General features: G+C 45.8%; 1 protein-coding gene across 1 annotated transcript in view; it reads left to right on the top strand.

Moving 5' to 3' along the window:
* Positions 1-835: 835 nt before the first annotated feature.
* Positions 836-16,890, top strand: part of LOC122369129 (peroxidasin homolog pxn-1-like) — a 35,622-nt gene continuing 19,567 nt past the window's right edge. Inside the window, exon 1 of the mRNA XM_043343586.1 lies at positions 836-1,003. Coding sequence (XP_043199521.1) covers positions 943-1,003 — 61 coding nt within the window. The 5' untranslated portion in view covers positions 836-942. The remainder of the gene's footprint in view (positions 1,004-16,890) is intronic.

Below are 16,890 nucleotides of genomic sequence, written 5' to 3'. Positions count from 1 at the left end.
AGAGAGGAGAGAGAGAGAGAGAGAGAGAGAGGAGGAGGAGAGGAGAGAGAGAGGGAGAGAGAGAGAGAGAGAGGGAGGAGAGGATGGGAGGGAGAGAGAGGAGAGAGACCTGGAAACAGGGAAGGGCAGTGCTAAAGGCGATGACCAATGTTTCGTGACTATGAGTCGTGCGGCGGCGTGTGGTGCAAAAATGTCCATTCACTAGCACTAAATGTCTCCATGAATCGTATCACGTGACGCAGTGCACGTGCAGACATGTGAATGGCTTCCTTGGCAGGCGGCGGCACACCGGTGATATTTAGTTCGTTATTTTTCGTGTTGAGTGCCGCGGTTTCGATGTTGGTTACTCACGAACGATGATGATTTAGATTTAGATGATTTAGATGATTAGATTTAGATGATTTAGAGGTGGTGTTATGCTACGTGATGTATCGTGACCGGTTTGAAGCATCTTACCCAGTTTTGTAAACTTTAGACACAAGTTTAACCCTCTGCAAACTAGTAGAATTCAATCCAGCGGACAATTGCTTTCGTTTAGTTATTCACCGGGAAGCAATGATGATTGATGATTATTGAAATGATGCGAGCGTGTATGTTTTTGCTAGCAAGTAACCAATCCCAAGACTCTTCCTTACTTTCGTATACTTTTTATGGCATTGTTGATGACCACCGTGACCTGCAGTGACCTATTACCTCTGAACCTTGGTGACCTCGAGACCTCGTGATACCCTCAGCTTTATCTACCCTGAGAGGTCAAAATAAAACCGATAATGATCATGCAGGACCGTCGGCGCGCAATATTTGACCCTCCCCTGTGACCCCCCAGGTCTGTCCGCACCGCGGGGTCAAAGCGTTTCCGGCGGTGACCTGCCGTCAGCTCGCAGTCTTTCTGGACGCCTGGCCCATCCCGGTCACAACAGACATGAGTTTGTTACGGCTCTGATGGCGGTCTGGGCGGAGTTTGTGCATCATGATCTGGTGCACATCGCTAGCGGCGCGCCAGGTAAGTCGCAGATGCGTAGAGATAGTCACCAGTGCCGGCCGTATAGGTCACAGTTGCGCGACAACTGCTATGCTAAGTTAGATAAGAAACTTGGGTTTTAATGAGTGATGTAACACATTTAAATTTAAATTTGGTGTCTTTACGTACCAAATGCAACGGTATTTAATGAAGCTTGAATGACCAACGCGGCACTGTGTTTTCCCACGTTTTATGATCGATTGGGCATGCTCACTGTGGTGAAAAACTCCACTAAACCATTTTGTCTTTTGTCCTCTTGTTGATCCGTCATCCATCATTCAGAAGAGGCGTGATGAGAGGCTTGCTGTTACCACTGTCATGTTTTGTATTTTATGATGACGAATTTACCTTTGTTGTTCCACTTCCCCTTGCTTGTCCATCCCTATCCCACCCCAACACCATGAAGCCGTGTGTGGTCCATGATTTGATATCACCTTCTTGCCTGGTTTACGGCGTGGCTTACTTAAATATACTGCGTGGTTTACGACGCTCTCGGGGTCACTACAGAAGGGGGTTGATTAAGGCAAAGGGTGGCTCTCTAAACCCGTGATGAGTGTTGTGGGTCGAAAACGGCTTGAGGTCAGAGGTCAGGTTGTTTGGCCCACTGGGGTCGCATAAGGTCAGTTCAGTTCCTTCCTGGTCCGAGATGATGGCTGAAAGCAAATGATGGGGTGAATAGGGCTAACTCTACCTGAAGAAAGGTGACTGGGGTCCATGAACGTCTCTTGAAAAGAGCTCGAAACGGAAAGAGCTGACATTGAAGACGGCATACAAGAGATGAGATGAAGAAAATGAAAGAAAAAGAAGCATAGAAAGAACACAGAAGCAGGGAGAAGAGAGAAACTGATCGAGGAGAAACTGAGCTCTGCAGTGGCAGTGGCCGCCCCAGTAGGCGAGGAAGGTGCAGCCAGCCACTGGATTCATCTCTAGTGGGGGTGGTATGGGGTGCCACTCCCTGAAGGAGAAAACGAGCCTCCCGCGCTAGTCCCGCACGCTAGCTGGGCTGTAAAAACACGATACCAGTTTATGTGCGGCGTGTCGGGCATTCATATGGTGCAGATTAAGTGTTATAGGCGATCGTCAAAAAACGGTTACGTTTTTAAACAGTAATTCAAAGACCACTAGGTTTGTTCAGAAGGTGTTTTCATAAAAAGACCAACCAACGCTGTGCTGACTGTCCTGAGGAGACAGACGACATTTTTTTTTTCGCTTTGACCTTTGTGAGCTCCAGAAGTCAGACAACTGCACATTGGCTAAACATTACGTATGTAATAAGTCATAACCGTATTCGATCATCCCTCCCTTGAGACCGGCATAAAAAACATCCCTTCTCAGCTGATCCAACAAGTCAACACCCTTCCTAACCTCCTCTTCCCTCACCGTCCTCTCACGGAGTCCCCCGCCTCAAATCTGTCGCCCATCACCTCAGTCGAGTTATTGCCCGTCGGGTGCCAGTGACCGTTAGAAAAGTGAGAGTGCCTGTGGCTCGCGGGGCGGCGGGTGGCAGGAACCGGCTCCAGGCAGACGGACACCCTGAAAACGAAAGTGCTCTCGTAATAGGAGATTGGAAATGGATGGGGGACAGGGTAGTGAGGTTAGTAGGTCTGCGGGTGTGGATGAACTAGGTAGTAACTTGTTCAAATTTTTATATTGTAATTTGGTTATACTTTTCTAGTGGGGGGGGATCACAATTTACATGTCAATGCTTCTGTAAACGTTAGAAGCAACAAAGAGTGGTTAAACGTCATACGGTGCGTTAGATGAGAATAATATTTCATATCTATATCGTTTCTTGTTAATGAACGCCATCAACGAAAATCAATGATTCATTAAATCATGTTGTCTTGGGTTATATGTTGGGATGTTGTACTAACGGAGCGAAACCTGAAGAGACCCAAGCCAGTTGAACACACCCGATACCTGCAAGCTGAACAGCGTGCTCTACTCGATCGGATAACGGCTCTCATCGGTATACATCAACTCTTAGGGGAAGTTGGGGGAACGCCGAAGACTTTTTTCTGACGCCCGTAGCACGCAAGGTAGACAACATACGCTATTCTTGTTGGCGTCATTCGAGAGGCCAGTCTTTTGCCTTTCAAACATACCAGGCGCATTTGATGAATTCGCATACCGTTAAGCGCACAAACTAAAAATATCAAAGAAGTGACTTTTTCGGCGTTGCCCCGGACTGCGGGGAAAGCCGAAAATGGGAGAAATGATCTACGGGGAATGCCGACATTGATGTTTTGCCATTTTATCTCAAACTTTATCCAGAATTCATCAAAGCTGACACACGTTTCAAGAGCTTGAGGACGCGGTGCACACTGGAAGTTATAATTGTGTGATATAATAAGAAAATGCCAGGTAAATCATTCCTTATAGGTAACAGGCCGTTGTGTCGGTTGAAAGTGTAATTTCTTGCTGAGGGCGACATGGCCCAAGACGCTTTTCAGTGAAGTATTCCCATGGTCTCGTTTAATTGCGTCAAAAAGTCTGACTTTTGTTGGCTTCAGGAGCAGTAGAAACCTTATTACAAGGCATATCGTTATATTCTTCATGTAAAATCAAACGTTTCGTCTCTGAACAAAGACATCATCAGTGAAGTTACACACAACAGTACATATTATGAGAAAATAAGCAATCAGGCGACATAACAAGAGCAACACAGTATCGCACATAAAATCATGCAGGCATATCATAAACGTTTCATGTTTCATCAAGGACCCCTAGGTAACGATATCTAATTTATACGCCGACAACTTATCGTTGATGGAAGGCCTAGACTTGAATATGTGAAGCGATTCCAGAATTCTTAAATTAAAGTTTGAACGTTTTTTGTCAATGATCTTAAAATCGTTCAACGAAAATGGTACGTCGCATGCCAATGAATGGTCTCTAACAGAAGAGGCTACAGGAGAGGTAAGAAAATTTCCCGTTCTGTCCGACTTGCCCTGATGCTGGCACACTCTGCTATAAAGGCGCACATAGGTCGAGCCTATGTATGTCCCCTAGGGTGTTTCACATTTTCAAAGTGCCATATTGCGAGTCATATCGATGTTCCCCTCAAATGTCATCTGCTCACAAGTTTCTGTGTAAAATTTCACTTCATTCTGATGATGTTTAGAGGTCGCACATTTCTGCGACTTTTCATCTCTGATTTTGTTTCTGGCCGTAACATGAGTAGTCTTCCTGCGAACTGATTTGGTTGAGAAAGCCAGGCAGTGGCGGTGGAATGAGGGGTGCAGGGGGTGCAGCTGCACCCCCATCGAAAAACATGGGGGTGCAAACATATCTTTTTTGCACCCCCGAAATCCATACAAGGGGCCCGTCGCACCATCCAATACATTTTCTCCTGAAAACCAGTGATCGGGAAACGAACACTGATGTGGAATCATCCGGGGTGTCTATTTATTGTCAGGAGCGCCCCATGCTAGTCGGGGCCTCCACACCGGCTAGAAGTGTCCCGAGCCGCGTTTGGTGCTCCACACGGCATCTGAGGGCCCCCACGACGGCCTCAGAGGGCCCTTTTATGACGATCTCTGAGGGCTCCCACCTGAGGGCTTTGTCCCCTGGGGCCCTATAACGGCCACTAAGGGCCCTCGTGACGACCGCTGAGGGTCCCACAGAGACTCCAGGGGCCACGCTGGCCTCTGAGGGCCCCTATGACGGCCTCTGAGGGCCCTTACGATGATCTCTGTGGGCTCTCACGACGAACTCTGTCCCCTGGGGCCCTATAACGACCACTAAGGGCCCTCATGACGACCGCTGAGGGTCCCACAGGACTCCAGGGGCCCCACTGGCCCCTGAGGGTCTCTACGACGGTCTCTGAGGGCCCTCGTGACGGCCCTAGACCCAACTCAAGTCTGAGGGCCCATTTGGCTTTAGGCGGCCCAGCGACGGCCTCTGAGCCTCTGAGGGCCCCAACACAACCAGGCTGCGGGGGCTATGCTGGCATCTGAGGGCTCTGCAACGGTCTATTGAGGGCGGCAGGGCCCTGACAACGATGGCCTGCGAGTCGTGGAACTCAACCGGAAGGCGCTGCCCAAGCGCACCAAGGAAGGATGTGCCCCCTTCTCTGTGTAACGAGTTTTGGTGACAAAAGTGTGCGACCCCTAAATATACTTAAATTTGGGTTTCAAGCGTATCAATCGATTCAGTTTTACGGGTAGAGTTGGGGCAACGTCGATATGGCTGAATTTTGAACCAACATTATTTTACCATAGTGCAATGAAACACCCTAAATTGTCCCCTCACACGAGGGGCAACTGAACTGATAAACTATAGCAGAGCGGCATGCTTTCGGGATCACGTTTGCGAGACCATCAACATTGCCATGAGCTCCCTCTTTAGAAGCTGTACCAGCATTAATGGCATCCCTCGAAAGTTGTTTCACACCATGCTAGAGTTGGCAGTGACCAATTCTTATTTTCTTTTCAACAAGAGATTATTCAAACAGACAGACGGTGTGGGCATGGGCCTGCCACTCGGGCCAACATTTGCAAACATTTTCCTGTGTCATCATGAAAAGAGATGGCTTGATTCATGCCCTCGAGAGTTTCGCCCGACCTATTACAAAAGATATGTGGATGACTGTTTTCTCATTTTTAACGACGTTTCACATGTAGATCGGTTTCTCAACTTTCTGAACAGTCAGCACCCAAAAATAAAGTTCACTTAAGAAATGGAATTTAATGGCTCGCTCCCTTTTCTGGATGTTAAGGTCGAACGGTCTGGTACTGAGTTAACAACTTCAGTTTACCGGAAACCAACTTTCACTGGTCTTGGTTTGAGCTTCTTTAGCTTCATACCGATTTCAATCAAGAAGGCCATTGTTAGCTCTGCTATTTATCGTGCTTATAACCTTAGTTCAACTTACCACTATTTCCACAATGAGCTGAACTTCCTTTACAAATATTTTAGAGACAATGGATTCCCAAAAACACTTGTAGAGACCGCCATTCACAGGTTTTTGAAGAAAGAGTTTTCAAAAAGTCCTACTATGTTCCAGGTACCCAAGCTAGACAGGTACTTTGTGCTACCTTTTTTTGGAAAACAATCAAACAAACTAAGATCTGAGGTAGAGTCCACTCTAAAAAAGTTTTATCCCTACCTGAACCCCAAGATCATTCTCTGCAACACCCGCAGCATAGGCTCTCTTTTCTCGTTTAAAGACGTGATCCCGAAAGCATGCCGCTCTGCTATAGTTTATCAGTTCAGTTGCCCCTCGTGTGAGGGGACATACATAGGCTCGACCTATGTGCGCCTTTATAGCAGAGTGTGCCAGCATCAGGGCAAGTCGGACAGAACGGGAAATTTTCTTACCTCTCCTGTAGCCTCTTCTGTTAGAGACCATTCATTGGCATGCGACGTACCATTTTCGTTGAACGGTTTTAAGATCATTGACAAAAAACGTTCAAACTTTAATTTAAGAATTCTGGAATCGCTTCACATATTCAAGTCTAGGCCTTCCATCAACGATAAGTTGTCGGCGTATAAATTAGATATCGTTACCTAGGGGTCCTTGATGAAACATGAAACGTTTATGATATGCCTGCATGATTTTATGTGCGATACTGTGTTGCTCTTGTTATGTCGCCTGATTGCTTATTTTCTCATAATATGTACTGTTGTGTGTAACTTCACTGATGATGTCTTTGTTCAGAGACGAAACGTTTGATTTTACATGAAGAATATAACGATATGCCTTGTAATAAGGTTTCTACTGCTCCTGAAGCCAACAAAAGTCAGACTTTTTGACGCAATTAAACGAGAAAGTGTAATTTGTGTGACTAAAAATACGCGTTGCTATTCTACAGCAGTAAAGTCCACGTAGCGTGCTTTTAACACGTGCTTAATCGCACGTTTTCGGCATTACCCCAGCCAGCCATACTTTCATTTGCAGGCCCATAACTTTTCAACGTGCTGTATAAATTTCAAATAGGCAGCACACTTATGCAAAGACATGCTAAAGATTACTTGACCGAATTGGCCAGACAAACGGTAGCATAATGAGTAAAAAATGCAGCTTCAAAGGCGCATGTAGTACAAGGGAAACGTACCTTGAAAACGCTCTTGGCGCCCTCACAGTCGAAGTATTCCGAATGACGACTCGTAACAAACATGCGATAATTGTAGTCACTTAAGCTTCAGAGCATCACTGACAGGTGGCATCCATGTCTTACGGTTTTCGAAATATCTCGAATTTCGGCTTTGCCCCAACTCCGGCATTGCCCCAACTTCCCCTACCATTAGCAGCTCTCACTTCTCACGTTGAACAGTAGGCAGTGACCAGCGAATCTTGTTCAGATACGCTGCTGTCGAATGGCAATAGCGCTGCATGAGCAGCATTTGTGACGGTAGGCGTTTGTTGGGACACACCAGGGATGTAATTAGAATTCACGTCAGGTGACGTGATCAACATTCACGTCAGGAGACGTGTGCCAGTGCTATGTGTCGCCGTGGTGGGCATGGTGGAAACTGATAGAAGGGCTACTGTTAGCTACTGTTAGCAGAAAGTCGTGGGGCTTCTACTGTTAGATACTATTAGCAGAAGTTTGTGAGCTACTATCGTGGCTTGTTGTTGGTAGGATATGGTGCCGTTTAACAATGCCAGCAAATAGCTCTGAAGCTAGTGGCTCTTGCTGCCGATGACTAAAGCTGCTGTTCGACCTCGAGGCTCGAACGTCGAGTAGCATCAGGAGTTATTGAAGCCGAGTGTGTGCAAACTCCCGCGGCAGCAGTGCTGAGTGCTGTCGCAAACTCAACACCTGCTTCTGTTGCGTCACACGGTGGGTTAGTGTCGAAGTGAGGTAGAGTGAGATTCTTCCAACTCTGTGCTGTTGGTGTGTGCTTAGAGAACGTTTGACTGAGTGTAGAATGAGTGTAGAATGGATCTTTTTACTCATCTATTTACTCATTTTTATTTTCGTTTACTGTTACCAGCTACCGCATTGTCGTAATGTCGTAACTCAATTGTCAAATCCATTTGTATTTATTATTACAATTAAAGGTAGTGTGCCACCTTTGAAAGATTTCCCATTTTATTTTTCCTAGGATAAGAAGCTTCTGTTTTTACCTAATATCGCAAAAAAATCAAAAATGGGCCTGGAATAGTGCCTTTTTCGCCTAAAAGTTTTTCGGTTTTTAGATATGTATAACGACTGTAGTGGGCTCACCTGCAAACAGGCGTCGGGCAACAATCGCGAATGCGGCGCACTTGTGACAATAAGCAAAGGTCATTATAGTGTTACGACCATACGACGTACGGGAATGAGTTATCAGCTGTCTAATCGTAGACAACACAATGTCGAGCCTTAAACTGTGAGCCCGTATTGTATTGTTTCTTTTATTTGGCTGTCGAACATTATTTATGGTTTGAAATATGATTTTATGTAAAATAATTGATATGAAAAAGCCGTCTTATAAGTTATGACCCCATTTCACCACACGCAAGTGGCAGAAATGACAATGATCAGCTGACGCATTTTTCTTGGCCGAAGTCAGAGCGCGCGGCCCGACGCACCACGCGTATTTGGAAATTCCGACCTCGACGAGCATCAGAAGCCACCTAACAGGCGTGTTCGAAACCGCAGGAGATGATGATGAACGGGTTTATCGAAACTTGATTGGATGAGCATATCGGTAATAGCGATTTCAGTGTGTGCATTTATTGTTCATAGTGGTGTGAAATGTGGTTGGGGTACGACCGACAACCCGTCGGGGCGAATTTCGCACTGGGGTACTCAAAATTTGAAGAATTTAAGACGTTTCCATGAGTTTTGAAGGTATGGATAAGTTCTAAAAATCCGATTCTCCTTATCTGGGCCATTAACTCCATACGGTCCAAGAAAGCTGGCACACTACATTTAAACATGGAACACCTTTTCAGTTGAAATAAATTACCAATGTGGCAACTCGAAACTCGCTTAGAAATGACAATAGCTGCGCGTTCCAAGAACTTGTCACCGGTCCGTTCCTCGTAGCCCAGCCGATGTTTCGCGCCAGTAAACCGTCTCTTTAGGAGAGGGACTCATCGTGTCGCAATAGACTAGTCCGACTAACAGTTCAATTGGAGCCGACTATGGTTTCGAATGTCGTGAAATTTACTGTCAAAAATGCAGTCCCTGTTGCCCTCAATGTGCTAAGACAAGAGGCTAGTTTGGCTACGCTGTTTTACTCAAACAGTGCCTTATTATTATGCCTTATTATTATGCCTTATTAAAGGGAGATTATGACCTTTTTCCACAAAATCTGAGTTAGGACCATTTTCTGACAAAACACAAGTTATAATGTAAATTAAAACCATTTTGCTCAATTCGGTACCTTGCCGCAAATATCTCAACTTGAAGTCACGTTAGCGGGGAGCGCTGAAAATGACCGTTGAATAAGTACTTACATCACTTTTTGGTACTTGCATGTAATTTTGTAAAATGAGCGTATTCATTACATTTGATCTTCATCACATCTAGTTAGTTAATGGTCGTCTATAGTGCCTTCAAAAGATATTCATGGTTTGGGGGTGGTTTATGTCTAAATTTACGCAACTATTTTTCCTGTTCATCATCTGTCGCCATATGCTGCTATTTTAGTAGCAACGACTCAATTTTGAATCGGTCCCGCCGACTGCACAATAAAAGAAGATAGATACAACACTTTTGCGGCATCACTGAAAAACTTATGCAGTACTGTTATCAAAATTCTCATAACACCGTTCGACAAACCTGAAGTCTTTTTGAAATAAATATGCTTGTATTTTTCGCTTCAGGCTCTGAGGCCAAAATAATGAATTTCGTAGTCGCAATCGCAAGATTTGGCTGCGTTTCTGGCGCATGCCGTTCATTTGTGGCGCAAAATAATACTTGGAAACAAAGAAGAGTAGGCACTATGTACCCCCGAATTAGAATCTAATTAATTCTAAACCGAATTAACTCTAATTCAAATTAGAATCTTTACAACCAAGCAACGACAAGGCGATTACATAAACAAAAACCCAAGCGTCGCTGTTTGAAACAAAAGCGCCATATACTGCGACTTTTTTATAGAGAAGGACAACGCATTTCGGTGGGTGTTACAAGTACTGCAAGTACTGCTTCTTTTTTGCAAAAATAAAAACCTTTTTTACATACGAAAATGTGCTAGGAAATTTTCATATTTCATAGAAACTACAGTAGAAATAGTATAGATGTCGAGTAATTTTTATTTAAGAAAAAAGAAAACTCATTATCTCCCTTTAAGAAGGAAAGGAAAATCTATTTAGTTTCCCGGTCCATACTTATCTGCTTGAGCTCTGGCTTTCGTTTTTCTCTTTCGGTCACCTGTTTGTCTTTCAATGATTCATAAAGCATCAAAGCATTATCTAAACAAAACTAAAAATCATGTTAAAATAGTGCTATGGGATGGTGGCTCTATTCTAAGATTCACCCGCGTCTACTAGAACCAAACTTCAACCACGGCTCCTCCCCCCCCCCACTGGCACGCACCTCCCTACCCCCACCACCCATGGCCTCCGCCGCCACAACCACCGTGCACTATCAAATTTCCTCCACAACCGCGTCCGTCCGCCGGCCTTAGACCGTCTCCCGTCCAAATTACCACTCATTAGCTGTCTCTGACCTTGACCTGAGTGACCTTGACCCGTAGTGCCGGCGGCGTCCGTCCCCGTTCCCACCGGTAATACGGTACAGATGGCAGGTCTGGACGTCGCGTGTCCTGCAGCCCCCCCCCCCCCTCTGTGGGTCTAGGTCAGACGTCAGCGTAGCCGGAGGCGGTCACGTGATTAGCCGTGCCTGATACTGCGGATGAACGGACTCGTTGAAGCATCTGTGGTCGTTTCTTTGTCAGTATTGCTCTGTCTGTAGAAACAATTAATTACCGTAAATTAGTTATGTTTAATTTGTTACTCATTTGCATGTTTAATACAACTGCCCTTTTAAAGGTAGTGTGCCAGCTTTCTTGGACCGTATGGAGTTAATGGCCCAGATAAGGAGAACCGGATTTTTAGAACTTATCCATACCTTCAAAACTCATGGAAACGTCTTAAATTCTTCAAATTTTGAGTACCCCAGTGCGAAATTCGCCCCGACGGGTTGTCGGTCGTACCCCAACCACATTTCACACCACTATGAACAATAAATGCACACACTGAATTCGCTATTACCGATATGCTCATCCAATCAAGTTTCGATAAACCCGTTCATCATCATCTCCTGCGGTTTCGAACACGCCTGTTAGGTGGCTTCTGATGCTCGTCGAGGTCGGAATTTCCAAATACGCGTGGTGCGTCGGGCCGCGCGCTCGGACTTCGGCCAAGAAAAATGCGTCAGCTGATCATTGTCATTTCTGCCACTTGCGTGTGGTGAAATGGGGTCATAACTTATAAGACGGCTTTTTCATATCAATTATTTTACATAAAATCATATTTCAAACAATAAATAATGTTCGACAGCCAAATAAAAGAAACAATACCAATACGGGCTTACAGGGTGGAAAGTAATACGCGAACATACTTTTTCGTCTTCTAGTAATGAAAAAAACGGCGGTGACATAAACAATATATGTTTTACTTTATCCTTATCTAGTTGCGATGCATTGACATAGGCGTTCCGGCATGATTTACATCAGCATGTGAAGATCTGTTGGCCAAAGCTCAGCCCACACCTTATAGAGCTGTCCAGTGAGGTAATCGGTATTGGTGGCTCCTTGCAGCTTTTAGACGGTCTCCTGAGGAGTCATCTGGAGATTTTTAGTCGAATTGAGGCCCAGGCGTTTCCCAGATCAGCGTTTGTATGTCCTGAAGAAAAACAGGTTCTCACAGCACCATTAATGCGTTTGGTTGGCCATGAAAGTAAGGATTTCACCAATCACGAAGAGCAGTTTCTTTGCGTCGGGCACAAAAGTGCGCTCAATCATTTTGCCCCTTTCGTTGCACGGTGGATTAGACAGAGACACTCGTCTTGGAGGATGTTCCACCGGTTGTATACTTTATTTTTAGTGACCTTTTTTAGCGCTACACGCAATTCTGACACCACCCGGGGGCTCGTGACCCACTGATGTGTTCCTTTGCCGGATGTTTGAAGGTTGGGACGGACGGGACATAGGACGCAACAGCAGCCCTCAGAGCAGTCGTTCTGCAGGTTTGACGGATGAAACAGTTTCACAGATGTCTCACCCAACCACAAATCCAGCTGCCTGTCCTCCTCTGTCCATCTTTGATTGTCTTTGAAAAGCTTCAATTAACAATTCTGCTGTTAATTTGTGAATTTTGGTCATCCCGAGGGTTTGTACGACTTAATTTTCGAATTTTTGCGTATTAATGTGCGAATCGTGATATCCTAGATCGGGTACCCGGCCAGAGTAAGCTATTTTGCCAGTTTTCGGGTCGACTGGCGTCGTTTTGTCGCCGACATGGTGACCACCCGTCCGGCGACAGAATTCGCCGAGGGGTTGTTGCCGCGGACGGCTTTGCTTTTTAAGTCCTCTCAAGTGTTATTATGTTTAAAAAAAAACGTATAATTGTGCAATGCTGGTGCTGAGACCGCTACGAATCCCTTCTCCGCCAGTCCAGCGAAAATAATCACAAACGCTTTCCCTGGCAGCTCCAAATTGAGCTCTTTGCCCATTTCGGTTTGGTTTTGTGCAGCGTATGGTGTCTGCACCATTTTAAGTCGAGAGGTTGTTCAAGACCTTCCAGGTCATTGTTCAAAGTTAGGTCACTTTTGGTAGATGAGGCGACAACAAACACGACCAATTATGTTCCATGACAGCCCGTACTCATAAAAATGCTCCACTGACGGTCAAAATTGTAAGAAAATACATGTTCGCGTAATTACTTTCCACCCTGTACAGTTTAAGGCTCGACATTGTGTTGTCTACGATTAGACAGCTGATAACTCATTCCCGTACGTCGTATGGTCGTAACACTATAATGACCTTTGCTTATTGTCACAAGTGCGCCGCATTCGCGATTGTTGCCCGACGCCTGTTTGCAGGTGAGCCCACTACAGTTGTTATACATATCTAAAAACCGAAAAACTTTTAGGCGAAAAAGGCACTATTCCAGGCCCATTTTTGATTTTTTTTTGCGATATTAGGTAAAAACAGAAGCTTCTTATCCTAGGAAAAATAAAATGGGAAATCTTTCAAAGGTGGCACACTACCTTTAAAAGGCCTCCTATGGTCTTCCAAACGACTTCCTGCCGTCTCAAGTTTCAGCAACCAGTTATGTCGTATTCGAGTTTCTGGTGACCTTAAGTGGCTCCTTCTATCCCATCTGTTGACCCATCTACCCATCAAAATACTGCATGCTTACCCAGCTCGCATGCTAATTTACACACTTGAGTCCGCGGCATTTACACACATCGCTGAGATGACCGATGCGTCCTTAACAGTGGCGGTAGCCCAAACCTGCGTTTACCGGTCGGTGGGCCATTCGGTCAAGGTCTCGACAGTCAAGGTAGCCCCCCCCCCTCGGAGTGATGAGTCCCAGTCGCGGGGCGAAGGGGGGAGTCGACTGCTATCCGTCATGATGGGGAGGGGAGGGGGCAGGACGCACACTGACCTCGAGAACTTCAGGTGGGAGTGGCTGACCATCGCATAGAAACGAGACGCAACGTCCCTTGACAGGTGCTTGTTGAATGTTTATTCATTACAGCAGCTAAGGTCGTGAAGGTTGGGCTGGGCTGCTCAGGAGTCGCAGGGTACTAGGCAATAGGGAGGAATAGGATATATGGATGTTATAGGCTAGGCTAGCAGAAACAGAAGTCTTGGAACTTTTAAAGGTAGTGTGCCAGCTTTCTTGGACCGTATGGAGTTAATGGCCCAGATAAGGAGAACCGGATTTTTAGAACTTATCCATACCTTCAAAACTCATGGAAACGTCTTAAATTCTTCAAATTTTGAGTACCCCAGTGCGAAATTCGCCCCGACGGGTTGTCGGTCGTACCCCAACCACATTTCACACCACTATGAACAATAAATGCACACACTGAAATCGCTATTACCGATATGCTCATCCAATCAAGTTTCGATAAACCCGTTCATCATCATCTCCTGCGGTTTCGAACACGCCTGTTAGGTGACTTCTGATGCTCGTCGAGGTCGGAATTTCCAAATACGCGTGGTGCGTCGGGCCGCGCGCTCTGACTTCGGCCAAGAAAAATGCGTCAGCTGATCATTGTCATTTCTGCCACTTGCGTGTGGTGAAATGGGGTCATAACTTATAAGACGGCTTTTTCATATCAATTATTTTACATAAAATCATATTTCAAACCATAAATAATGTTCGACAGCCAAATAAAAGAAACAATACCAATACGGGCTTACAGTTTAAGGCTCGACATTGTGTTGTCTACGATTAGACAGCTGGTAACTCATTCCCGTACGTCGTATGGTCGTAACACTATAATGACCTTTGCTTATTGTCACAAGTGCGCCGCATTCGCGATTGTTGCCCGACGCCTGTTTGCAGGTGAGCCCACTACAGTTGTTATACATATCTAAAAACCGAAAAACTTTTAGGCGAAAAAGGCACTATTCCAGGCCCAGTTTTGATTTTTTTTTGCGATATTAGGTAAAAACAGAAGCTTCTTATCCTAGGAAAAATAAAATGGGAAATCTTTCAAAGGTGGCACACTACCTTTAAACGACCTGTGGCACCCTTGGGGTTACTTGGCGTTTTGCAGCGTTCAGCAACCTAGGATTGAAGGTTTCAGTGGCTTCGTGGTAAGCCTCAGCGTCCTGTAATGTCTTGTAGCGATGTGAGATATCTTGTGTCTCTCGGCACTGTGACGCCTCGTTGTGTCTCGTTAAGTCTCGCGGTGCCTCCTGAACCTTGTGTCATCTTCGTAACTCACTTGCCGTCTCGTACCAATTAACACGTTCTGCTCCACGATTCTCGTGTGATTGTGCGAACAATTCCTCCTTGCGTGAACTCGCTGTGTCCCTGTAAGTCACCATTCTCTGGAGGACGTCGGCCGCAGAAAAGACGAATCACCGGATGTTGTGACTGTGAGAACTGGGTGGCTCGCCTCAGTCTGCTGAAGGTCGTCTGAGCTCTGCCCCTGGACTGAGTTCTTGGGGCTGTTATTAGCTGTGATGCTCCGTGAAGCTTCGTCCCGGAGTGGGTGTTTTTGGGAAAATGTTGCCATGCGTCTGGTCCAGCTGGAGAAATGAGAAACAAAACAGGAGACTACACTGTCAATGGATGTTACGTTTGGTGAGGTTTTAGTATGAAGCGAGCCATGCCCCATTGAACTGAGATTATGAAATCAAACAAGTTCACGGTAAAGGAAGTGACATCCCAGTTCGATGAATCGAGAGCATCGAAGCTGAAACAAATTAGACAGGAATTCAGTGGTGAAATTTTGGGAAACTATGAATGGGCGTACCGATGTTAGGCATTTGGGAAGTGGTTGCGCTATTAGGCATGGGCATTGTGCACTTGCGTGCAATATCCATGCCTAGGTTGTCTCATTTTGAACAGTTGTTTAAGATTAAAGGAATATCACCTAAACCGGCGGGTGAGTGTGCCTCTGCCTTATGCCTCACCCTCTCTCATCCTTTTACACCCAGGTCCCCGTTTGCAACTCTGCACCCTCGTAACCCCTCCCCTCCCTCCCTCCCCTCCCCTCCCGCTAGCCAGCCGGTCTTAGCAACACTCGCTGCTCGATGAAAGAGAAAGCTCCGCTCATCCGCCCGCCCTCCCCGTGTAGAGCGCGCGGTGGCCGTTTTCACTATCGAGTGCAGCCAGCGATAAACCTCAGCGATAACCCGTGCCATCTAGGGTTAAAACTGCAGAGAGTGTGACGCTGCACCCTTCTGCAACGGGCCGATGACGTCACTGAATTATAATTCAATGGTCTGAGCCCTGAAGACGTCACTGGATTATAATTCAACAGTCTGAGCCCTGAGGGCGTCGTTCGGTTCTAGCTCGGACATCTGATGAATTTACAGTTTGAGGATTCCTGAAAGGAATGCGGAAGCAGTTGGCAAAGAAGAATCAGTGAACATAGTTGTGCTCACCACATTATATTCACATTTCACAGCAACTAATCATCCCTTATGAGTTCAGACCGCTTCGCTCGCATCTCAGTTCGAAGCGCCTTACTAAAAGCCATGAATGTCATTTCTCCATAGCTTGCCATTTATCTGAAGCTTGGCCCCGATGTTAACCCGCGCGGGGCTGGGGTCTCCAGCCGAACGCGCGGGGCTGGGGGGGGGGGGGGTAAATTTTACCCCCCTGTTATCTCCCGAACTAACGGTCCGATTTGGAAAATTCAAACGCCAATCGAAAGCTCTCATCACGAACTACTAAAAACATGTACTTAATTGAAAGTTTGAGGTCAAGGTCAAGGTCAGGTCAAGGGTACAAATTGCAAGTTTCTACAGTATCGGCCTTGCACCGTAGTTGCCGAAGAATGGAGTCATGGACTGAGACTGATCGCCCAAAACGTGTTCTTAGGCTACCAAGACAATATTCGTTGCATACAATATCATTCAGAGGTCAAGGTCAAGGTCAGGTCAGGTCAGGTCAGGTCACCAAAAAACAAAATATAGAAAAGGGCATGTGCGACACATGTTTTATGGGTCATTTTACTCATAGAATTCAATAGGCACACTCAATAAGTGATATGGACCACCTCTGGATGAATTTCAGGCCGAGGTCAGGTCAAGGTCAGGTCAAGTGAGGTCAAATTTTGAAGTTGGTTGTTAAGGCCTAAAAAGGTGTCTATCTGATGCAGTTTTTCACGGCGAATCGAATGGTGCTATTTTTGTTTCCGTACGAGGTCTAGAACTTCCCAAAAAGTCATTTTTCAAAAATTTTGTGTGTCGTGACGTCATAAAATTTTGGATAACTCCCACATTTTTGAACC

This window comes from Amphibalanus amphitrite, unplaced genomic scaffold (assembly GCF_019059575.1).
Source record: "Amphibalanus amphitrite isolate SeventyFive unplaced genomic scaffold, NRLGWU_Aamphi_draft 001008F_arrow, whole genome shotgun sequence".
Lineage (NCBI taxonomy): Eukaryota > Metazoa > Arthropoda > Thecostraca > Balanomorpha > Balanidae > Amphibalanus > Amphibalanus amphitrite.
The sequence above is the reverse complement of the archived record's forward strand: the minus strand, read 5'-3'. Positions and strand labels throughout refer to the sequence as shown.